Source organism: Colletes gigas, unplaced genomic scaffold (genome assembly GCF_013123115.1).
Source record: "Colletes gigas isolate AHSC1104 unplaced genomic scaffold, ASM1312311v1 Colletes_gigas_Sc00016, whole genome shotgun sequence".
NCBI classification, from domain to species: Eukaryota; Metazoa; Arthropoda; class Insecta; order Hymenoptera; family Colletidae; genus Colletes; species Colletes gigas.
In genome coordinates, this window is record NW_025106645.1 from 3,598,671 (window position 1) to 3,624,069 (window position 25,399).

At 43.1% G+C, this 25,399-nt stretch overlaps 1 protein-coding gene across 1 annotated transcript in view; it reads right to left on the reverse strand.

The window, feature by feature from the left end:
- The window catches only part of LOC122400154 (hemicentin-1-like), a 110,167-nt gene that overhangs the window by 20,564 nt on the left and 64,204 nt on the right, over positions 1–25,399 (reverse strand). Inside the window, exons 3-4 of the mRNA XM_043401448.1 lie at positions 5,730–5,940; positions 5,289–5,342 (exon numbers count right to left, since the gene is read on the reverse strand). Of these exons, the coding sequence (XP_043257383.1) occupies positions 5,289–5,342; positions 5,730–5,940 (265 nt within the window). The remainder of the gene's footprint in view (positions 1–5,288; positions 5,343–5,729; positions 5,941–25,399) is intronic.

A 25,399-nucleotide genomic window follows, 5' to 3' on the forward strand; every position in this document is an offset into this window, starting at 1 on the left:
TACTCGTTTAATATGCGTGCCGCCGTGAAACGACGCGTTCTTCTTTCACCGTAAAAACGTTTTGTACGCTCCAGTTCGCGCTCGAAATCGAACCGCGCGACTTCTTCCTCTTCCACTCCTTTCTCTTTAACAAGGAGAGATCCCACCGCGTAACACTCGCTTTTCGATCAGCTTCTCCACAATCGCCAGGTGTTAAAGCATCGAAGCTAATGGCACGCGGTTTTTAGGGCGGAAGGATTTTTCTTCGCGAGTTATTTGAGGTCAGAAATAAAGTCTACCCAAGAAACGAAATATTGGTGTTGGCAAGAAAGTAATTTCAGTTTTGTAAGGTGAAATACAATTTATTTATACAAAGAATAAACTTCGATCGATCACGTATTTTCCTTTTTGTTCGATCACCTTTTATCATCTTGCAGTTTCATAATTCCACGGTTCAGAAAAATTTTGGTCCTTATCGGCAAAAAACTAAGTTAGAATATTTTCTAGTCAACCCAATATTTCGATAGAATTTCCTGAATTCGAGAACAACTATTTCGTAGCCGCGAGAGACGGCAGAGTGGAAGAAGTCTGAAAAATCTTTGGTCGAGCGGGTCAAAGGTCGAGCGACGCCCCAAAGAGATCACAATTACGATTCACTTACCGTGAGTCGAGCCTTAAGTCTGGTCGGTATATTAAAACGGGACCCATTTCTCCGGATCGCGGGCGGGACGTGAACGGGGGGGGGGAGTTAGTCCGCGGAGAAGAAAGGCGAGAAAAGAGTAGAAAAAGTGAAAAGCTGCTCGTCGGTTGGTTGCTCCGGGTAGCGAGATCCTCGTCCGGAAATTGGAGTTTCAAGTGTGAACAAACGAAAGAGGAGCCCCCGACGTCGCGTTCTTGAGACAAGGACGCGCGGCCTAATAATTCATTAGGAGCGAAAGGGACAAACAACGGGGCGCCGGGAAGCGTGCGCTACATGGACGTTCCATAGCACATGATAATGCCGGGACAAGCATACATTATTCAACGAGAGAAGCGCGGTCGGGACTCGTTTAACGCCACGTTGTCTTCGACCTGAGCTCTACGGAGGCGCGGTTATGCCCGCGGTCGGCTGACGAGTAAAAAGACCCTGGAACGGAGGAGGTTTTCCAGGACTACCGGGATTAAGGATAATCCTATTAGACTCGAATTAATCCCGCGGGAACTGCATTTCTCCGGGGCGAAATATTACGTTATGCTGTTATTACTGTTCGCGACGCGGCAGCCTGTTCTCGCTTTTTCTCCAGCCTAACGTTCCATTCGTGATTATCGACCCAATACGCTGACAATAACTGTTACGACAAATATTCGAATGGTTTACAAATGTTGCTCGTGGTCAGAAGTTGCTCAGAAGTTGTTGCTTCTGACACGCAGAAATGACTTCTTGCGGAGACTAACTATTGAAGATGTTACTCTGTCGAAGTTAATCTGCCTCTTCGCCCTGATTTTCCCCATAGAGAAACCTCGGTTTTCCCTGCCAAGGTGGCAACGACGAACATTGCCTACTGGAGGGAAGATTGGTCAAGCCAATCCTCATCATCGTCACCTTGGCAGGGCGGTTCCTAACAAGTTGCAACATTCCCACCCACTCTGCCGTCCAGTGTCCAGGTAGACCATGCAGGAGTGAGCGAGAAAGCTGCATTGTTATTAACTTTTGGGAAATGCCCAACAACCGCGAGACCCTGGTGGTCCGCAGCTGTGCCCTAACGCGGGTTCACGATACGTCAATCGCTATTGAGGCAAGGAAATGCTTCAGAGATTCAAAGTCCTGTGTGGAGTTTGGAGGTTCCTTAATGACCGTATCCTAATTTATCAAGTAAAAATGTCTTGAAAAATAGCGGAGAAGTCACGTCCGTATCACAAACCCGCTCACTGTACCGACCCTCAGCAATAACGTACAATTGTTTTGGAACGACGAAGTTGCAAGGATTATCGAGGATGGTTAGAGGCGTATGGTCGGATTCAAACACGTGGACAATAAACGTAACTATATAAACTATATTATTTAATATTTACTGAAACTATTCAACATAAAGAACTTAAAACGTAAAAAACCATAAACGTAAAACTGTGACTGCTCTCGACTAGCGTTCGATGATGAGGGACGTTCTTGCAGTCAAAGTCGAACCTTCCTTATTGTTTAATCCGAACTTGAAGTGGTAACGATTCGAATCTTCTAAATTGTACGTGGTGTGCCGACTAAAATTAAGCTCGAAGGACCACCCCTTTTTCAGGGGACTAACGAGACTAACTGAGGTTTCGTGTTCTATTTCAAACTCAACAAGAATATGCACGTGACCGCGATTATACACAGACTATCGAAGGCTAGGAGGTGGTTTGGTTCTATGCTAAAACCAAAGTGTTTGGATGTCAAAAACGAAGTGACCACGGTCCAAACACATGCACTTCTCACAAAGTCAAGAACGACAGAAAACTCTAGAGCAGTGGTTCCTAATCTGTGGTCCACGAAACCTAGAAGAATCGTAAATAGATATCTGTGGATCCCTGAACTTGCAGATAGAAATGTTAAATACAGTAAGGAGCAAAACTGAACACACATACGACATTTTAACAAAAATAATTTTCTATTCAATATTTGCATGTAGATTACAAAAATGAAAAAATACTACAATCCCCTGGCTTTTCAAAACAAATTTAACATTTGTGACACCATTATTATTTCGTTTTCTACAATTTTTTTTTCGAAATAACATTTCGGATTTTTGTATATTTAATATTTCGTCCATAAACCTTTAACTGTACTAAACACTTTTAATACAGTCAGGAGACGTTAGAAAGAACCCGATAAAATTTTCCCTAGAGATTATAGAATTGCATTTTCCGTGACATATTTCCATTCGAAATCTCTCTGCTTATTTTCACGTCGATTTAATATCGTTTGTAATTTCGTGACTGTTCGAAGAGCGCTGGGAAGACTTTCAGCCGGAGTTAGAAGCAATAAAGAAAAGGTCCAGAAATCTCGCGTCTCGAGGATGAAATGATGGAAGTTGGAAAGAATTATGAAGCGTCTAGAGGGATGCTGCAAGAAGAATCGACGACAGATACCGGCCGTCAAAGCCAGCGAGGAAGCGCACTTATCCTTAAGTGATTGATGTCGGCTGGATCCGGCGAAGGAATAAAAAGCGTCTGTCGGATGATTTTTTAACAGACCGACGGTGTATAAAAGTGTCGCTACATTCTATCTCGTACCGGAGAAATACATAAATCTCCATTAACTTGGCGTATTTATAAATAAGAAATCGCGCGATCGAATTTTGAACGCTTATCGTGCATCGAACCTGTCGCCATGTTATTTATCACGAACGTAAAACTGGAGAATTAATTACAGCGCGTGCATTCTTTTTCGCTTGCAGTGTGCTCGCTCTAACAGCTTTGAATGGTACAACGCAGACGACACTAATTAACCGCTTCAAAACGGAAATTTAAGTATCGTCCTGAAAACGGCGGAATACATTCCGCGCGCCGGGGAGTATGCAAATTTAGAAACAAAGTTACGCGGCGATATATCTGCGAAGCTTTCGTAGGGACTATCGTAGGGAACAACAGAAATATGTAATAATTCGTTCGTCGAGAAGTTCGCTCGAAACCGGCGGAACGGCCAACAGCGTGCGTTCTGCTATACCTCGTAAAACTCGTGCGTAATTAAGACTCAAAAATTAATTCGCCCGGCGCTTGAAATCCCAGAATAAGTAGCGAGCCGCGCCTCAAGTGTCATGGATTAGGAATTTAACAGAGATTACGCACCGTCGAAAAATTCTATTCCCTGGAAACTTGGCCCGAAACTCTGCGAGCTGCCTAACAATATTCTCGAACTAAAAGTAGTATTTATATACGATAGAAGAGACAAATTGCACAGTATTAGTCAATCGTCTATAACGCCACGCGTAGCACGCGCAAAGAGTATTTCATTACGATCGTCGACTAACCACGCGTCTAAAAATGGCGAAAACCGTCGGTGAGTCTGTACGGTGAAAAAGGCGAGATTAATTCCCGTGAGTAGCTGACACGGAAAAACTTTCGATGAAGTTTTGATTGCATTCCTGACGTATGTATGCTCGTATGTATGTCTGCGCGCTGTCGGTACGCGTCGAAAAATTTGCAATAAAACGCCGGGAATGAACGACGATCCATCGCTAGATTTTGATTGAAAACATTTTTTAATCATCCCCCGGAACCTATAAAAATATACAATAGTGGAATTGTTTAGTTTCGCGCGTTGGAACTTTCCTACCGCTGGACGGGTTTATATTTTATCGCGATTCCGGCACAAAATTCTTTCGTTTCTCGTCAATACGTTCGAGCCGATCGTCAAATGTGAAGTAAAAAGTATATACACAGGCTCGTGAAAATATTCGAACGATGATATACAGGGTGTCCCAGCATCGGTGGTACAAGCAGAAAGAGGGGGATCGAGCGCTTGTGAGAACGCGACCCCTCTGGTGGCGAGCATGGGAGGCGATGTCATTGTCGAGAAAATTAATTGTAAATTGAACTCGATACAAATGGCACCAATATCATTAGTATCAACGTGATGTACTGTGTTTCCTCTGTTGATGGATTTAAAGTAGATTTGAATGAAAATGAGGTATGTAATCTACTTATTAAACTAACTTAATTCATACAAAAATTGTTAAAAATTGTCCATTGTGCTACATATACTCTTTAAATTAGATTTGTATGAACTAATGGATTCTACTATATTCTGTATCTTCAATTCTTCTTATACTCGTTTGTTTTAACATGACCCCATTCATACAAATCAAGGAGTGTTAAATATGGGGGCCATGACTAGTCAAAATTGAAGATAATAACAGACTAAGACAACAAATAAAATTATGATACGTGCTCAGGAAATCATGTCAAGTTATTTTATTTTATTCTTTATTTTCAATTTGTTTTTTTCATGTAGAATCACCTCCTCTCCGGTTGTACCATCGATGCTGAGACACCCTGTATTTCTAATCGAAAATTACACAAACCGTAGTTATTCAATAGTAAACAATGTAACGAAAATGTTGGAACATTGGATATGTTTTAAAATTTTCTTTGAGAACCACGCAAACTGATTGACCAACCGAATTTCAAAGCCGTTTGAAAAATGACTCGTAATTAAATCATATGTCGAGAGGTTGGATTTATTTCGGGTAGCAACCAATCAACGGCAAAGATGTGCTACAATTAAGCTAAGGGAACGTTCGTACGAATGTACAACTGGCCAGAAATAAGCCTTTGACTACACGGTGCGCACTTACTTATACGCGTCTGTTGAGAATGCGGCTCGTCGTAACCCTCCGGCTTGTCGGGATCTAAAAGCAAAAGTGCAACAGTCGGTCATCAAAACGCAATTTGTCATACACGGTCGCGAACTGCTTAACAGATAAATAACTTTTCAAATTGCCCGAGGAACCTAACCGTTTATTCCCCTTCGCGTTCGCTTCGCGACAGTGTTCGAAATCTTAACGACTCCATTACGAAACGAGAAGCATCGTACAATTTACGATCTACGATCGCGATGATTTTTTCAACGGAATAGCAGCGCGTTTTATTCATTCGGAAAAAAAAGTTTGTTCGGATTTGAAATGTTTGCTCTCCGCGAACAGTGATTATTAAAGTTATTAAACGAGGAACGATTTAAAAGCAATTAAATTTAATGGGTGGATTTGAATAAAGGAGGGAAGATAAATAGCAATTACCTCGCACGGACAGCTGAACAGCATACATCATCTTGGGCTCGGTGTTCACTTGGCACTCGTACTTGCCCGAGTCAGTCTTCCTCGCGTTGTCCAGCCTGAGGGTCCACGCGTCGCTTCCTGGTGTGTGCTGTGGCCCGAACCTCGCGTCCGAGCTGAACGGCATGTTCGCGGACGTGAGGATGTGTAGGTCCTTGCTTCTCATCCAGGACACCTGAGAACACGAACGATGGATGTTGAAATTACCGCGGGTGTAATGAAATTACTTGGACTTTATCCTCTCTGACAACACGAACCTCGAGGCGGGCAAATATTTTACAATATTAAGCTTACGAGTGGACGAGAGTGTTAAATTCTTCTATAATTAATCACAATCTTTACTAGGTAGAACGCAAGTCGATACGATTAAAAAAAACTCAAGTTAAAACGTGCTGTTGCGAAGTCTCCTTTTGCAGTCGCGACGATCTTGATTCTTTCCGAGGTTTCAAAATAAATTGGTTTTGTTTACATTTCACGCGTCTTATAGAATCGTACAATCTTCCTGTTATCTAATGGACTCGTTGCGAAAGTTGACAGATGTTATTTACGACTACGTACGCGATTCGTCCCCTTAAAACCGAAGGCAGAGGAATGCACACTTGCGGTCAGTAAATCAGCGCTCTATTATGACTTATTTTCCTCCCGTTACAATTACTTTACACGGTCGTGCACGTCGAGTCGATCAGACGTAGTTGTCGCTTTGGAACGTGACGAAATATGTCTAATTTTTTAATAAGTACAATACAACTGCTTTTCATATGATATATGTTCTCGGTTTCTGTACAATTTTCTAACTGTCCTTGTACAAGTTGTCGTCGTAAATACTGTTTGGAGTCAGCTGATCTCAATCAGAATAGCTCCACGCTTCTGTGGCGTCGCCTCCCATGCTCGCCGCCAGAGGGCTCGCGCTCTCACAAGCGCTCGACCAACCCCTCGGTTGCTACACTCCTTAAACGACTTCCCAATATCCCAGTCATCTAAGGCAGAAACGCGCCCCCTCCATTCCTTTTCTGCCCTACGATTCTCACGAGTTCCACACCCGCAACGAGGCAGCGCCACACTTCGATAGTAAAGCTTATAAACAGATTTTAAACGGCCGCCTTTGGCGAACCGAACAAACCTTTGAAATTAATATTTCGCATCGCAACACCCGCGTTACGAGGGCTGTGGTACAGAACACAGTAACATGTTACGACATCGTTACTCCACGACCGAGATAAAGGATAGAGACTGTTAAAAGAAAATTCGGCTAAGAGGGGAAAGAGTGGCGGAACGGACGAAGGTGGAATTTAATGGACCGACAAGAGATAATCACCGTTTTCACAGAAATAAGAGGGAAATTTGAGATTTCTGGCGTCGAAGCCAGAATTAAGAAGGTACATAGCAGCTGGAAAAAATGTATTTGCACGGTTTATTTTTAACGTAAACGGAAAACTAGACGCGTTAATAATTTCGTTTTCACCGGCTTCGGTAAAAGTACGAGTATCCAGCGGGTTCGGTGTTTTATGTCCCCTTAAGGAGAAACGGTGGCAAGTTGATATTTATGCAGTTATAATTTTATTAGGCGCGAGCTCGCCGGCCGGAGGTAAACTATTTTTATCGTTGCAACTATTCGCCGAGTAATTTAAACGCCGGTCCAGTTAATATACGGCGCAATTATTCTTTCTTGGCGCCGGACAATAAAATTCACGATTTTCTTATGTCACTGGCAAGCGTCGTTAATAAAACGCAGCAACCAACTCCGGGCCGGCGGCTCCGTGTTCCCGTAGTTAGAGGCACCTTTGACATATCTTATTGCTCCGGGCTAAATAATTAATCCCCATCTCCCACTTCTGCACCCGTAGACGAGGAGGGGGTGGGGTAATGGGAGTTTACCGATTACTCAGTTAAATTCACGAGTTTCTCAACCGGTGTACTATTCCCTGCTACCCCGGTAGCTTGATTCATCAATTCTTACAAGTTTTCTTCCCCCCTCGCGTCTTTCGGCCGAGGAATTTAATCCTTAATTCCCTGCGCACAGTTTACTTTACGACGATCGTTTCATTGGCGAGTTTGTTTTAATTTTGATCGATGGCCCCAATGGGTTTGCCTTGGCTTCCCGAAACCACATAAAAATTATCGATCTTCGTCGTTTCTATCGCGTTGTAATACAATTTTACGTCGGTGGAATACTAGTAAACTAACAGAGAATTAAGATGATTTAACAAAATTGGTATCGACGAAATTTCAAGAAAATAGTGACGAAGGTGGCCAGAAATGCACCGTATGTCGGCGAAGCGACGATTCGCTGGAAGCAAAGTTTAAAAACGCGTTTGCGTCAAGCTGCTCCCGTGCATGCATAATTCCCTGTGTTAATTCATTCCCTTTCAGAGTTTCGTTCGTCATGTAATGAGCAAAGGTTTGCGCGACCCTCGCAAAGACGAGTGTGCACACCCAACTGCTGCGACTCTTCAAAAAGGCGAGCCACCTTCCTCGTTACGATTAAATATTTCCCCGGCGACCTTAAGGGCGAGTCTGCAACACGGCCCGAGGGAAAAAGGATCGACGTGAGGAGGGACACGCCGGTCGAATATGGTTAGTTGGACACTGGGCTTATCCGATCGGTCGTAATTTTTTCGTCGACGAGCCGAACGGCGGAATATTAGACGCCTGGTTATCGGGTTACAGTCACTTCCGATCAGCGTCCCACTCGCCGTTCACCTATCGATCGTTCGAGAGTGCAAAATCGGAATCGCCGCGAAAACGAGAGAAAACGATCGCCGGCGAGATGATTTGTTGGAAGAGGGTATCGAGAACTCTTCGAAGCGGTGGCATGGACGCGATATCTAAATTACAATCGTTCCGTGGGCTGTCCCGCGATTTTTAATAATGTCCTAATACCTAACCGGCGGAATCGAGGCGGTTCCCGCGACGTCTCGCCCCGGCTACCGACAGGAGGACGCGATAATCCCCGGAAGAAAAAGATGAGATACTGCTTGTTGCCTCCGACACTTTCAGCCAACCCATAGATTTATCGTCGTTATTAAGAGAACCGCCGCGATACGGGAACCGTGTCTGTCCGCGCGAGAACATTATTCAAAAGCGAACAAAAGAAGTCCGGATTAATCGGTAATTAAATCGACGCCGGGCTACCGTAACGTTCGCCGTAGCCGTCGATGAACTTACATTTAAGAACGACGCTTTAAAATTAATTTAATTTTTGTACCGTTGCTCTTAGCTTCGGAGGAGAAGTTTTCTGGTCGGAGCAAACAGGTTCTCGAAGCATAGGGGCAATAAGGCCTTTGAAAATAGGTTAGATTCCCCGGCAATAAAGTGAAACAATTGCTGGAACCGAAGAGGACCAGCGCGATATCGGCGTTAGACGTAACGAGAAGAGAATCCGGGCGCCGCGTGCGGCTGATTTATACAATAATAACGTAAGCAGCACACGGCGTAGCGTAATGGTCCACGGCGTTACGGCGAAGGTCATAACGTTAGGGGTGAGAAGAATGTACGGCATGGCGGGTCCCCCCGGCCGGTGTATCACGGCATTTGGTCGTATGCCAGTTTACTCGAGTATACGTCGGATGGCACCGAAATAGAACTGGCTTTGAGGTCGCGGTGGAGAGGAGCGAGAAAACGGAAAAGACGGAAAAAGCGTCGCGGAGCTTCCTCTGGGGGGGGTGTGCGCGCGCGGAGAGTCGTCGCGGGGAGACAAAAGAATGGCAATATACGGTGCCCCGGCATAACCGCTTTCATCTGCTACGTCGACACAGTCTGCCGGATAAAAATGCAACTCCTAGCAAGTCGTTTCGCCGCAACCTTACGAGCCTCGCTGCTCGTTCCGCGCGTCCTCCTCGAGCGGCTACGTTATGCGCGCCATTCCGACGCTCGCGCCATCCCCCCCCAGGCCCGGGGAAATCGAGCGTGTACACGCGACGCCTCGCGTCGTCGAGCGTTTCTTAAATTAGACGCTTCCGTGTCTCGGGTAGCCGCGCCACCGATCTGACCAAATTTTGGATTCCCTCGAAAACCACGCTCTGACGTCGCCTTTCGGGAGAAATGAATTCTTTCCGAGGAAATCCTTCCCCATCGGGGACGGTTTTGAATGCCACTCTGGGCTCGTTGCGACGCTACATCTGCTGTTCCAAAAGGTTCCCACGCGAGATCTTTCTTATTTATAATATACACTCGCGTCGGCATTTACAGTAAGGAGCAAAACAGACCAGATATACGACATTTTATAAAAAATAATTTTTTATTCAATATTCGCATGTGGAATACAAAATACGTAGTATTATTTACAATCTTCTGGCTTTTCAAAACAAATTTAATATTAACACTTAATATTTTGTTTATAAACCTTCAAGGGGCCTTTCTACATTGTGGGATTTTACAAACCGAATTTTTTTTTGCATTTTCTTTTAGTATGTAGTCTCGAAAATATATCTACCAAATATTAAATTGAAAAACTTTAAAGCTGTTTTTCTCGAAACTACATTTTTCGGCACTGCGTATGTGATAACAGAAAAACTATTCAATATATCAACAGGAAATTTATACTGTATCTTTAGAACTAGTCTCCCTATAACATGAACTAGGATAATTGCGATATCTGCAATACTTTTTCTTTTATTAACAAAAAGGCAGCCGAATATATGAAAATATTCAGTATTTTTTCGTAAAATAGCTGCCATTTTTCCATTTTTTGTTCTTTTGAAAAGATCCTAGTTCATGCTATGACCACACTCATCTATATTAAGAATATCGTTGGTTTTTGGATTTCGGATAACTTGTTCGTAACATATCACATACGTAGTCGGGCGCCGTTCCTAGAAACTGTTGTTTGTTGATCAACAAAAACAGCGTAATCAATAGATATTATGCGTTGCAAAAATTCGTAAATATAGCTAAATATATAATAAATGTGTCTACAAAGCACGGAATTAATAGCTCTTTAATAGCCCGCAAAAAAAATCACAAAGAAACATGTATTTTTCGTGCCTACAAGGTAGAATGGCCCCTTAACCTTGATAATTGCTTCAATACGTTTATACATTCTTAATACTACATTTTCGTAATACTCTGGTGTAATAGAATACCATTGTTCTTGCACTCTTTCCCACAAATCAGTTATCGTTGTTGGAGTTCTATATTTATTTTCTAACAAAAAGAAAAAGATACATGAAATGCAAACTTATTCCTATACAGATAAAAAATTATGTAAACAAGCAAAATGTTTAATACAACTAAATGGTATCTTACTAACTATACTTAATCGTGTTAATATTCTGGAATATGGCAGTATAATATATCAATAACATTGAAAGAGTGCAGCACAAATTTCTTCGCCTTGCTGCTAGGCACACTTGTTCTCCTATGCTTCTTGACACTCCTAATTACGATAATTTACTCGATAATACTAATCTTTAAATATTGCATAATAGAAGTAAAATCACCGATATTATGCTTGTAATTAAACTAATCAGAGGTTGTATTTCATGTCCAACAATTACTCAATATACCATAGAAATCACATTCTATTTTATTCTGAAAGCCATTGTACAACGTTTGGATCTCAAAATTGTGTAAATAGATTATCCATCCAAATTCTACATATGGAAAACCGATATAATTGAACAATCATTAGAAAATCCAAAACTACCCTTACAGTGCATCGTAAATAAATTATTTTGCTAAAATTTTATAAGCGATAATATCTACTACGTATAATTTATATTTTATTGTTCCTTATATATTACATCTTTTATACTAAAAGGTTTTTCTTCCCGTTTATTATTGAATAATAATAATTTCTTTACGGTCGCTCTCGCAAACTCCCGAGCGTGTCAGTTTTCAGGGAAATTCTTTCTGGTTCGTAGGATTGATTTTCTTTCATGCAGAGCGATTCATAAGGAACGGTGCAAATGCATCGAAATCGATCTGTCTTTGCTAGATCTTTCGGCAGGAAGTTTCGAACACACGCGTTGGATCTCAACGGGTGTTCGTGGTACCGATTATACGGTAAATGAAAAGTTGTTTGCTGTTACGTCACGTGAACCGCCTAAGTTCGAGCCCCGAAGACGTATTATTTGCTTGGGTTCTTGTTCTTCCCTTCTGCTTGCTATGCCCTCGGGTCTGACGAGGAACAAACCGAGCAAGAACGAGCATGTCGGAGAGTATGTAGGATATTTGTTCACAGAACGGTTCTTCAGTCGTGTCGAAACAAATTGAAAAGGAACGATTTGGCCACAGTAGCTTTCGATTCGAAACTCTTCGTCCCTTAATTCGACTGTTTCGTACGAGAAGTTTTCAGATTCGGTTTATCGATGAAATATTCGCGGGGCACGTTATTAAAATCCCATTCGCGACTGAATTCCGGAACCAAGGAGAACGAAATAAGTCAGGAAACAGCGAAACGAAATTCAAATGGAGCAGCTTTGAAAATTACAGAGCTTCGCCCTTTGGAAATTTATTTTCAAACGGATGTCGGTACCAGCGACGCGCGATTCAATTTACCTTCAATCATTTTAATCGAATTTTTTCTTCAGAAACGAAAAAGATTTCAAATACGTTTTTGCGCCGATTTTTAACGGTGTTTGCGGTGTGCAAAAGTTTTGCCGACGTATGAATAAGAATACCGGGCGATCCGGTCGCGCATGTCCGAGCGAAAAACGAATCTCTCCTGCCGGCTGGACAGGCATTTCGATGCCCCGGAATAATCGATGGTGGGTTAATTATTCGGACATCGACGGATTCGAAAGCGTCGTGGTTGTCGAAGGGTTCAAAAAATCACGCTCCGAACCGGCCCTCGTGCTGCGCGTAATCCGCTTCGACGGATAGACGGCCGGGCCTGTGTATGTCGTTCCCGCGTCGGCGGCGCAATTTTTCCGCGAACGATATTCGACTTTTCTCGATAAACGAAATCGGATTAAAAAACGGACGGGCAAGCATTTCTGTATCGGTCGATGCAAACCTCCTCCCCGCCCCGCTCTTTCTCCGTCGCATCAATGTTGGAACACTTCGCCAGTCTCGTACGTTTTACGATAAAAAATTATCGAAATCTAGCGAACAGATAGCTTTCAATAAAACTATTCGAATAATTTTGTTACGTTCTATCGGTTGAACGACGATCAACAAAAGTACTCTTTGCTTTCGGAACTTAACTTTAACAGCGTATATTTTTTATTGTTTAGAGCGTCGATAGCGTTCGAATGTTTTCGCGAACCGCTCTATGAATATTCGATTAGGAACGACTATGGAGCTATTGAAAATGTCCCTCTCGTCAGCGCAGTTTTTACCGTCGTCGAAACACGTGTCAATCCTGTTTGTAAACGAACAAAATTCTAACCATTCTCGCGGCGCCCGCCCGTGGGAAGTATATTTTTTTTATTTCCAAGCGTAGGACGTATTGTCGAGAGAGAGAGAGCGTAATGGCGAGGACAGCCCCGTTCAACGCGTCGCTCCGGTATAAACCTGACCTCGGCTAACCTAAACTAATCGGTGACCAACAACGGACCCGGGTCACTGAGCTTTTATCGATTACCTTTCTTCCGTTACACGTTGCTACCGCCGGGACAGTAATGCCGTTCGATTAACCGTGCGCTTCTAACCCCTTGCGTAATTTAAAGTCGGCCGGAGCCCGTTCGTTACGTCCGTCGGGCCGCGAAAGTGAGAAAACTAAGTACGCGGAAGGAGAAAAAAAGCCCCCCGTGGGTGGATCGCGGGGAAATTCATTTTCCGGCGTGGCGATGGCGGAACGCGCGACCTTAATGCAGTTTGGAAGAATAATACGCGCCCCGTCGTTCTTTCGAACAGGAATGCCTCGCGTGCTTCCAAACGCATAGGGATAGCCAGAAATTTATCGGGACAAGGGTTGCAACTCGCGATATCTGTCGATACAGTTCCACGTTTCCTGTTAACGTTCAAAGTTGTCAAAGTTGTTTGTTCCCTTGTCCTTTATATTATCCAATTATATTCCGTCGTCATTTGTTCGTCTTTTGCCAGCAGCCGTCCCTCTTATTTCAGTTTATCTTTCTTAGGCCGTTTCTCGCGGATGGACGGAGACTGAAACCGGCAGCCACGGGGCTTTGTCGTGTCCCTTTTGTCGCGCACAATGGGACCGCTGACTAACTCGAAGATATCACGGGGTACATCGGCTCTGGCCGCTCCGGGAGCATCGAATTATGATACGACGTATCGCGCGTGATTCAATTAACTTCCCCGACAGTGTTAGAAGCCAGTGCCTGAGTACAAGAGCTTTCGACGAGAATGATGCACGACATGGACAGACGCTAGCAAATTCGATTTTCACGCATCGATTCACAGGCCAGAATTCTAAAGAATTTAATATTTAAAATAGCACTTCGATTGAGTTCTCGCTTCAAATAATGCTGTACATTTTATTTTATCACTTGTTCAAAAAGGTTTTGCAATTTAAATTAAATTTTAATAATACAAATACATCTGGATAGCTGTATTATAATTTATTTATAGAATACACGTTTATTAAAAACGCGAAACAACCATCGAGCGTTGATTGTTCCCATATGCTTTCCATATCCCGCATCTCGGGCAGAACATATCAAACAAGTCTTACAACTGCACCTCGCAGGTCAGTTTACTCAAGCTTGCTTCCTATTGTTGACTCTCGACCGACTTTTTCGTGAAATGCATATTCTCTGTATTTTTCCGTGAAACCAAACAGACTCTCCGCCGTAAGTAGAAACTCGCAGAAGCTACCGGACTGAATATTTTCAGAATAAAATTTGAAATTGAAATTCTTTCCCTTGAAGATGCGTTTTAGATTACAATTGCATTTCACTGCGGAACGATTTCAAACACACGATGGTACTGCAATAGTCGTCTAAAGGAACGCCAAGTACAAATTCATGAACTTTGAAAGCTTCTGGGTACTATAAATTATATTAGGTCGTCCCAAAAGTTCGTGACGTTGATTCTTTCATTTTATAGGAATATCAAGATACTTAAGACAAGTTTGATTCGACTGAATACAATTACACTCATGTTTTCTGCAGAAACTGAGTCTTCGTTAGAAGCGACAAAGCTTCCCTTTTGAAATGATTTTTGTCATATATCGGTGCGATTTTCAAATCATTCAATTTTCTCAAATCGTTCTGGAAAAATTATTTCTAGCTGCGGGGGTTGATTACAATCATTTTTGGTGAATAGACATATCCCCGAAACCCTAACCACTTTCGAGAAAAAAATTCCTTACCGAAAATATAATGTCTGACCATACATTGATATCTTTCCCTGAAATTTCATGCGTATCTTTAGAATATAATAACTCCTGAGTGGATTGGAGGATTTTAATTTTTCAACCGGCAAACAACTCGTATTTTAGTGGAGAATATGTAGAAATTCTAAAAATATTCGAAAAGTTGTTCCTTGACCCCGCAAAATGAGAAAAACTCCATAAAAATGAACCAATTTTCAAACAGCCATAACTCCTACAATAGTGAATATATTTCAATGAAACTTTTTTCTGAAGTAGAGTTCATGGATACCTACAAATAAGTATTAGACAACTTTTCCGTACAGCGTCAAACAAATTTATTAAAAATGAAAAACGAATTTTTAAGAAAAATCAACAGGAGGTAGTGTTTAAATTTTTCGACGAAAAAAAAAATTTCAAATCGTGCTGGAAAAATTATTTTTAGATGCAAGGGTCAATTATGATTATTTTTGGTGAATAGACACACCCTTGAATTCCTATCCACTTTCGAGAAAAAAATTCGAGGTGTGAAATTTTTCGACGAAATTAAAAAATTTCGAATCATTCTAAAAAAATTATATTTAGCTAGGAGATTCAATTACAATCATTTTTAGCCAATAGACATACCCTCGAAATCCTACCCACTTTCGAGAAAAAAATTCATTACTGAAAATATAACGTGTGGCCAGAAACGTCTCCTCGAAATTTCATACGTATATGTGTATATTAAGATTAATATTTTTTCGTGGAGAATATCGGTTGGTGCGATAAAAAATATAAAATTTTATGGAAAAAGCGTTGTTTCAAATTCAGTTGGAAAACTTTCGAGACAGACCGTGTACAATAAATTTTAGTGGTGCGTACGAAGACTTTTTCGCCTAACTGTATGCCAAAAAAAACCCTCATATCATTAAACAATTTTTAAAAAATAAAGATAAACGCGTTTAACAGAGCATCGACGGTCACCGAAGACGAAAAATGGAATTTGCAGCGAGCCGCATCCTCGAAAAGACTAAAAGTTTGCACGCACCTGATAAATTTCGAAACGTAAGAGCACTGGGGGACCGAGATGCTGAAGCACGATACTCGAAACGGCCGCGAATTATCATCATAGCGATGACTGACTATTCCGGTACTCGAGAAGCACGCCATTTCGCGCGAATTATCCCGCCGCGAGTAACGCCAGCATCTGGGCCATGAATTTATCATACTCGCGGCGCAATCTCGCTCCACTCCTCCTTAAGGCGTGTATTAATTTTTCAAGCGGGTCGGCGCGTTCGCGATTTAAAATTCACAAGTCTAAACAGAGGCTAATGCCTCCGGTACAAACGAGGCTACTTAATTATGCAGCTGTGGAGCATCACCCTCTCGTCGTTCGCTCTCTTTCTCCGGTTGTGTACTCGCATCCCGCAGCTGGGAACGCGAATGCCTATCGCGAGCCGCTTGATGAATAAAAAGCCACGCGTTTCCCGTCTCAGACCGTCGCGGCGCGATCCGGTTACGAAAGCCACCTCAGGGACTCGCGTCCCCGCCTCCGTCGACGGGGTACGCGTGTAAAAGATCGCTCGAGAGGGAGAAGCGTCGCTTAACGTGCGACGACGAAGCTCGTTTCTCCGACCGTCGCGGAAAAAGGCTGCGAGAGTAACGGAGAGAAAGAAAATCTAACTGCCGACGCAGTTTCTTAGCGAACTAACTTCATTAGGACATCAAAGATGCCTAGCCAGCGCGTCTGGAGGAAGTTGCGTCGGTGCGCCGAGGGAATGGGACGACGCAAAGGGTGGGAAAAAGAAGGAGGAACGCGAAAAAGTAGGCAAGCGAAAAAATAAAGAGACAGTTCTTTGAGACGTGCGCGAAGCGACCAGATGGAGGCAGGAATAAGAGTATCCGGGAAAATAAGACGCAACCGAGGGGAACGAAGATAATTATGCGAACCGTGAAACATACACCCGCGCCAACTATTATATCGCGTGCCTTGCGTGGCTGCTAACTCGAAATTTATATCTGGACACGGTCCGCGCCGTTTCCTTAGGTACGCGTTAAGGATCCGCGAACGTGTTTACTCGTGCACGTTGAAAGAGAAAAAAAAAGAATGGAAATGGAATTTCGTCGGTCGCGCGAACTGTTCTCCTCCAGGATGCGAACAAACGGGTCAGACAAGCGACGACGACGTTTTCCGGACGGTTTAGGTGGCTGAATGCTGCGCAATAGTATGGCTGCTGGTAGGGTAAATGGAGGCCACGACGGACCACGCGTGCACCCCATCGCGACTCGTGCATTTTGCATACTGATGAGACCACTTTCGAGCCACTTCGCCTCCCATTTCCTTTCTTCGGCGTTCCCTGCGTCGTTTTCCTGTCTCTGCCCTTCGTCTTGTCGACGTTGGGCGACCGCGTAATGATCAATCCGACGCGAGAATGGAATCGTTTCCCCGCACGGATTCTCATCGTGCAGAAATCAGAATGTTTTGTCGTCGTTCTTTAATTTTTTATTCCCCGTACTTTTATTAAAACGTTTCGCGATGTTGTCGGAGCGGTTTTTGGCGACGAGGAGGTTCGTACGCGGTGCGTTTGCGCGGTTAATGCTATTATCAGGAGAATCTCGAAGCTTTTACGAGCGACCCCGGCTATCCAACATTATTACCATTTCGTCAGTAGTATTCCGCACGAATATGCTGACACAGGAGCAACGGTCTATGACGAAACCGACGTTCGGTCGTAATAATAGCGGAATGTACGAGTCAGCCATCAGATGCCACTGACTTTCATCCTTCGACGGAATATTTCGGAATGTTCCATTCCAACGTGAAAGCATCAATAAAAAGTTTCTTAATTAGAAGAAAACTTAGTAATTTATAAATCGTATTTTATATTTCTGGAGGGGTTGCAAACAGACTCTATTCCCGTTGTAAACATCGAAAGCTACGAATGCATAGCAAACGTACTCCAGAAACTTGTATTAAAATTTCAAATTACTTGCCCGTACAATTTTCTTACGGAACTATCATCAACGAACACCCATTTCCGCTCGCGAATGAGAATACCTTCCCTAAAACAGGCAAACATTTCCCAATAGGAACGGACTGTGTAGGTCAGCCACAATTCCACGCTCAATTTCCTCGGTTCAGCAAACCCCGGAAACACTGGAAAAAGTGCCGTATTTTCTTCCCGGAATATTCATTATTTCGACCAACCGATAATTTTCTTTTTTTTTCTTCCTCGGTGGCATAACGACCGCCGACAAATAGAGATTTACGCGCTACTTTCAGCGATCGATTGGAAACCGTCCAAGAACTGCGTTCTCCGCGAGTGGTACTTTTGACGTTTCTCCCCGATAACGACCCACTTCGATATTTTTCCGGCTGCGTCTTCGCGCGGAGATTATCCACAAAAATATTATTCGAAGCTCTATCGGGGTCTCTGTTCATTAATCAGCGGCGGAACGTAACCGGTGGGACTTGCATACAACCGAGGCTGGATATTTTTGAATAATAAGAACGATTGCACGCGTACGCGATATTATTTACGCTCGTTTTCAGGCTGAAGCGCAACAATCGGCGGTACGGTGAAAATTGCACGCCGACAAGAGACAAATCCAGATGCCCCGTCCAGACTATGAATTTTTATTTTATAACGCTTTCAGCATTCTCGCCGGGAATAGAGTACAATTTTTCCGTCCTGGCCGGTAAGTGGCCGTCGGTTCTACCGATGGCGTTTTTCCACAATACTGTAAAGCTGATGGTACCATCCCGTGACGATGAAAGAGCCCACGATCCACGGTTGAACACTCTGGATTCGGAACAACAGAGAGCGTTTTTTTTTTTCCTGCCCCGCTTCTCCACCCTTTGTACAATTCGTTATCGAGCACTCAGCGTTCCCAACGAAATAACTTCCCCATCGTTCGTCGACGCTATTCGATTGAGTATTATTGGCAAATATTGAATATTAGTACCAGTTACAATCGCTCATCTATCTCCATTAACGTAATGTATCGCGACGCTTTAAACATTCCGTCGTTGTAACGGTCGGGGAACGTGTCAATTTTGTGCATCGATGGAAATAAAATCAAATATCGGGCTTGACGCGCGCCGCGTCCTGTTGCATCGAATACTCTCAGTTGTTGATAATTAATCGCGACATCGTAAGATGTAATAAAATTATGTAAAGATGTCAGGGATGATTGGAAGAGACACTTTAAACGTAATTGTATAAACTATATTATTTAACATTATTATAAACTATTCGACACATAGTATATAAAGACTTCTCTGCCAACGAAGTCGAACCCTCTCAATTCCTATTCACATATCATAAACAAATGGGGTTACCAACACGTAAAATCCCTTTTACTATGCACGCTCGAGGAGAAGATTTCTGAAATATTTTTACGGTTTATACATATTGTATACACTTTTTACAAGTAATTTTGGTCGACTATATCTGCTAGATAATGTATGATGTTCCCGATTGGTGGAAATGGGCAACCTCATTCCCGAAACGTTTGATTTGCATTCTGTATATGTACGCGTGCCCAGAGGAACATCTAGAATCCAGTATTAATTAACGCGGAGCGGTAGTCCAGTAAACTTGACTTAGAGCAACGCCCTTCCACTTTCGTTTAAAATTTCACGGAAGCTTCAAACTCGGCTTAATGCGCCAGCCTGTTTGCCGGCTGTAATTCGTTACCAGCTCAGGCTACTTTAACGCTTAGTATCGAGTTCTATCAGAACCCATTGTGATCGGGAAACACGATTACGTTGGTCTGTCATTATTTCGTTTCACTTTCAGCGAACACTGTGTCTAACTTTATTCGTCGTGCATTAGTCCCTCCCCCATCGGATCCCGCCTGTTTCGACGGGTTGAAAGGTGAAACTTTAAACTTTAACTTCTCAATTTTTAATTAAAAACTTCCATTTTTGCGCCGGGTAAACGTCCAGGAAAAACGGAAACGTTCCGATAACGAGCGGTTGGTGGAGGAAACGGTTTTCTTTCAAGGGTTGAGATTGAGGAAAGGGTTGTTAGAAAGATAATTTTAATTATCAGTATCGATGAACACGATTCGAGGAAAAATTAACAGCGGAACAAAAAAAGACCTGTTGACTCTCCTCCGTTTACAATATAGTCCTGCATCGTTCATAATTCTTTTATATAATGGAAAATTCTTCCCTTAATTTTACGTTTGAAATAATTCACTCACGGATTTTGAAAAGCTTGCGATCGAGTTCGAGACCCCGAGATTTTCTTAAGGAGGCTGAATAATGCCGGCGGAATTCACGAAATATGTCCGGATTTCATCCGTTTGTACCGTATTATTATGGTGAAAGAGGATTATCTAATAATTTTCCAGCGAACGAATGCAAGAGTATTCGCTTCCTGGCGCGAGATATTGCACCTCCGCTGAACCCCTTCCATCTACTGCATAATTCCTTCTGTCACACCCTACTTATTCTGCGTTATGCACTTGGCTGTCACTATTAAATATTCGCTTGAAACTTTCCTGCCGTTTCCCCGACTTGCAAAGCACATCGTCTAATTGTAACGCGTCTATAGGAGATGGAGACCGGAGGTAGCGACGAAACAAAAATCGAGTTTAGTCGACGCGATCCGTCGTCGGTGAACACTTTGAACCATATTGCAGACTCCGATATTTGCCCTGTATCTATCGAAGCCTGTTTGCGTTCCTCATCAAGCGTGAATCGCGAGGAAACTTCAATTCCGTATTCAAGCGGATCGCCTCCGTCGAGTTTCCCCGCAGACACGTGCGCCCCGGTAACGCACGATTCGATGCTTTCACGCTACTAGCGGGGGAGTTAAATTTCAAAGGAAACTCATTTTGAAACTTCGATGCCGGCCAAACGGGCCTTGGAAAAAGTACTTTTATACCGAATACCGGGGTCGGGAGTTGGCGCAGCCGGTGAACTCCTCGGCATTGCCGGAACCCGGACTGAAAGGAGAGATTTCTCCGGCGCATTGGATGTTTCGAAACCACCTGATTTCGACGTGCCGAAGAAAGGGCCGGGAGGAGCCAACAAAGGCAAAAGGCAGAAGCGCCTCGACGCTATGGCGTCCTGATACCAGTCGCGGGGAAGATCGATGAACCACCGACTTCCTTTTCGCTCGGTGCAGCGACACCTGCTCGAGATTTCATTTCTTCGACGCGCTCGCGAACACCTGGTTTTGCGTTCGACCTGTCCACGATTAAGACGGTCTTCTATTATAAAACGCCTTTTTTTATTTTACCTTTCTTATTTTTTTATAAAGAAATTACGCAAGTTCTTGCATCGCCGTTTTGCATATGCAATTATTACTCTTTCAAATAGTCAAAATTAGTGGCAGTGCAGGGCCTTGTAAGCAATACGGATACCTTCGTTAATCTTAGGAGTTCAGTGACATGCTTTTGCACACATATTTCTAAGACTATTTCCTTTGTGATAATACAAAAAAAGAAATCTTATCTCTTTTAAGTGCTTGGAGTTTCAAGAATGACACTCTAAAATATTAAAGTAAAATTCACAAAAATGACAAGGTTACAGAAGATTTAGTAGACGGAGAAAATGTAATATGCGTAACGCTTGAAACTAACTGCTCTTTACTACGGGGCATTCATTAAAGACACTTTTTTATTATTTCTGCTGTGGTAAAGGTTTCACATGAATGGGAAGTATTTTGATGAATAATTAGTTTCGACGTGGTGTTAAAAGAAATATTGATTTTATCACAGTTTTCTGAGATTTATCCTTCAAAATTCCACCATTTTATAATGAATATGTGGCATCGCCTCCCATACTCGCCACAAATAATTATTTTTAAAAATTCGTACATGGAACTAAAAGTACTGTTTTATAGTTTAAGAAAATTGTATGATTTCTTGTTTCACAACGTCCGCTCGTTTCTAACAAATTTTTGGAGGCATCTCACGCTGGTTCCTGTTCTAGCCATAATAATTAACATTTTTATACGGAAATTTGGAAGAAGTAGTTCAAGAAATGTACTTTCGAGAAAATTAAACATATATCAGAAAAAGTTTCATAGTCACGGCCAGAAAATTCTTGAAAATTGACTTTATTTTCAGCCGTCACAGTGGTTTCCCGCCTTAAAATATCGGAATGCTGAGAAAACAACTTCGATTTTCATATATTTTAAATTTCCAATCTCGTACCGTTCCAACGGTCGCTCGCACCATTCTCCATTTTATCGATATTGATCTATTTTCGCTAACAGAATACCAACTAAAAATTATTTGCCACGGATGGACAGTTTTGTTTACAATGCAGACAAAAACATCGCCGGTATCTTCAAAATAAACGAGATATTTCGATGTTTTTCATTTCTGCGCCCGTGTAACTTTGTAAGTCAATATTTTTCGTGCAAAGAGTTTGCCAGCACACTTCCGGAATTTGTATAAACGAACTATCGAAACGATTGTCTCGCATTAGCCGGCACGTAAAGGCTCTTGAAATCGTTTAAGGACGATCCGCTGTCGATCCGCGGGATCTAGCATGGAATCTGAAACGAGCTCGTTAGGTTTAAAAAGTAGATAGAAAGCTGTCCCTGAAATCCTGCTTTCATCTCTTTTCGCGAGCGCGCGCGAGCATCGCGGCTCGAGAATGAAAAGAAATTCCGCGGGAATTGAAACGATTCCGTTTCCACGAGCCTCTTCCAGCCACGAAGCCGCAACACCATCGAATGCCTCGATTCCGATACCAAGAGCTAAACGGGTATCGATCACCGGCGATAAGCAGCGCACTGAATAGGAAATTCGCCCCGTTAGCTTCGGAGAATTCGCGAATAGCGCGACTCCATCGAAGAAAAGAAGAAAGCCAATCGTTACCGGGAGAGAGAGAAAGAGAGAGCGAGAGGCGAGGAGATAAAAAGAGCCCCGAGCGGGACTATCAAATCTCGTTCCCCTTTAACAAATATCCTTCTTAGCTGTTCGTTCCGCGAGAACGAAATCGACGGCATCCCCCAGCGTCCAAAGTGCGGAATCCTTGGAACGAAGGTAACGGTCAAAGCACATTTCAGCCTCTAGCTTCCTGATAGCCAACCACCGAAAAAAGATCGATCATCATCCGCGACTACGATCCACGCTGAAATTCTCATTCCACTCGGGACTCGCTGTTCCTCTTTGCGTCCTTCCCGCTACGTCCTCGCTCGCTCTTCCGTTTTCCCTGTGTTTCGCCTCATCTCCCAGCCACCCTCTTCCATCGGCATAAAACTCCTCCGCAGAACCATCCTTCTCAAGAGCGGAAAACAGAGCGACAGAGAGGTGGTTAGGGTAGGCGGTGGTTTTCTCGCAGGAGGGAAACAAAAGGGTTGCCGCGGAAATTCGTTTCACTTTATCTTTTTTTTTTTATTCGCCCTTGGAAATCCGGAATCGTTCGAAATCAACTCACGAGCCACTGGTTTTCTCGTTCGTTCCGATATCTCGGTGTGCGTACGTGATCGTGGAAGAAATCGCGAGCGGTGGACACCCTCCGTCGTCCATCGCGCGGCGACATTCATCCCCCATTTCCCAACGGCCCGCGGTACGGTCGACCCACCGCCACGCTGATCGAGTTTTCATCTCGGGTTTCCGTCACGAGGACACCCCCGAACCCACCCTTCTGGCCCTGATTTTTATTCGAACCACACCAGCTTCTGTTATAACTTCGTTCCATCGTCGATCCGCCTACGCCAGAAGCAAACTCCGGCCCGCGGGCCAATTCGTTGCGACCCATTATGTTTACTTTAATTCACGTTTCTATAAAATTGTCTTCTTCCACTCATTGAACACGCTGGTTAATTAAAAACATCCTATAGATATGTATATAATTAAATACGCGGCGCGAATGGCATTGTCGCTATGTCGCCGAGTACAATAACAATATTGGCTTCGTTCTAATTATGGTCAATGGCGACCGAATACTAATTACCGTTATACAGTCCACTCGAGGCCCGATCCTGATTTAAGCTATAATTTAACGCCGAATTGTCGCTTATGCGACCGTAATTAATGATTATTCGTGTTAGTTAATGATTTTAATTCCCCCGCAGAATAAGGGAATATTGCACGCGTAATATTCTCAAGCGGTAGACCTTACCAACTATGATCACCGTGTCTCATAAGCCAAAATTACTACGCGATGTTAGGTAGTTTTAAAACCGTGGGTACACACGATGTATCGCGTGGCGGCTGTTCCGCGAGTTCAACGAAGGAAATTAAACCTAATAACCAAATTTCGAACAGGGAGCTTCAAGCCAGCAACTTGTTTCCTAAATTGCATGTCACAGATTTTGATAGGAGTTGAATTACGGAACGGGAATTAATATATTCCAGCAAAGAGTCACGGCGCTATTAAAATTTACAGTCTCAAGATAATTTCCGCATTCGCGTTACTCGAGATTAAGAATCAGGCAATGTAATGCATAAATACTCAAATACATTTACTACGTTATTAATTTTGTTCTGTTTATATAAACGATTTATGTCCATCAATGTATATATAATTATACTTAAAATAATTTCGTTCCTCGGCTTCTTTAAAGTAAATTCGTACATAATTATATAGCTTCGAGCAACAAAGTGTGCAGGAAACTTAATGGAAATATGATCCAAATAACTATATTCCGTTCGAGGGTGGCAATAATTTGTCCAAAAGGCTGCAAGTGGTCGGCTCCCCTGGCCCATAGAATAAATAAGGGACGAGAAAGACATTTTGCAAGAACGCCAAAGCATAGAAAGCTCGGAACAATTCGGTTCCGCCAAGTAGGAAGCGGAAATTGCAATTCTTTTGTCGTTCGCCGCGCATTTTCTGGTCCGTCTGCATCTCTATGCAACGGACGATGTTTATTATTATCCGGAACTAGTTGCGACAGTTGTTATTATACGCCGTTTCCACGGAAATTCGTCCCTACGACCGGGCGGGGGAAAAGATCTCGAAGATGCTCGAAAGAGAACGAACCCCGGCATTGTGCCGCGTACTCGTGAAATTCGTCGCGCATGCGAGCACCGTCGAGGATCAAAATTACCATAACGACATGCATGTATGTAGGAGAATCGCAGGAATCTCTGGAAGATCCTTTTACCAGCCGGAATTGTGAATTTCGGCTGACCTTGAGAGCTTTGTCGCTTTACAGGTTCTGCATTTCAATACGAAGAGTGCTCGCGTGGGTGTTGCGTACGGTGCACTGAATGAACCGGGGAGTTTATGAATCATGGAAATTGCCTTTCTTTTACAACAACGTGCAACTACATATTCGCCGGATGAAACTTGCTTTCAGTCAACCGTCCTCCTCCGTAGCCTTCGTTATCCTCGTCCGTAGCTTTGAACCGAAAAAATTCTCTCTGCGCGCCGGTGAGACGCGATTTTTAATTTACATATTGCCGCGAGCAAAACGTTCACGGCGATGAAACTTTAGTATCGTTTCCCTTGCTCGTAAAA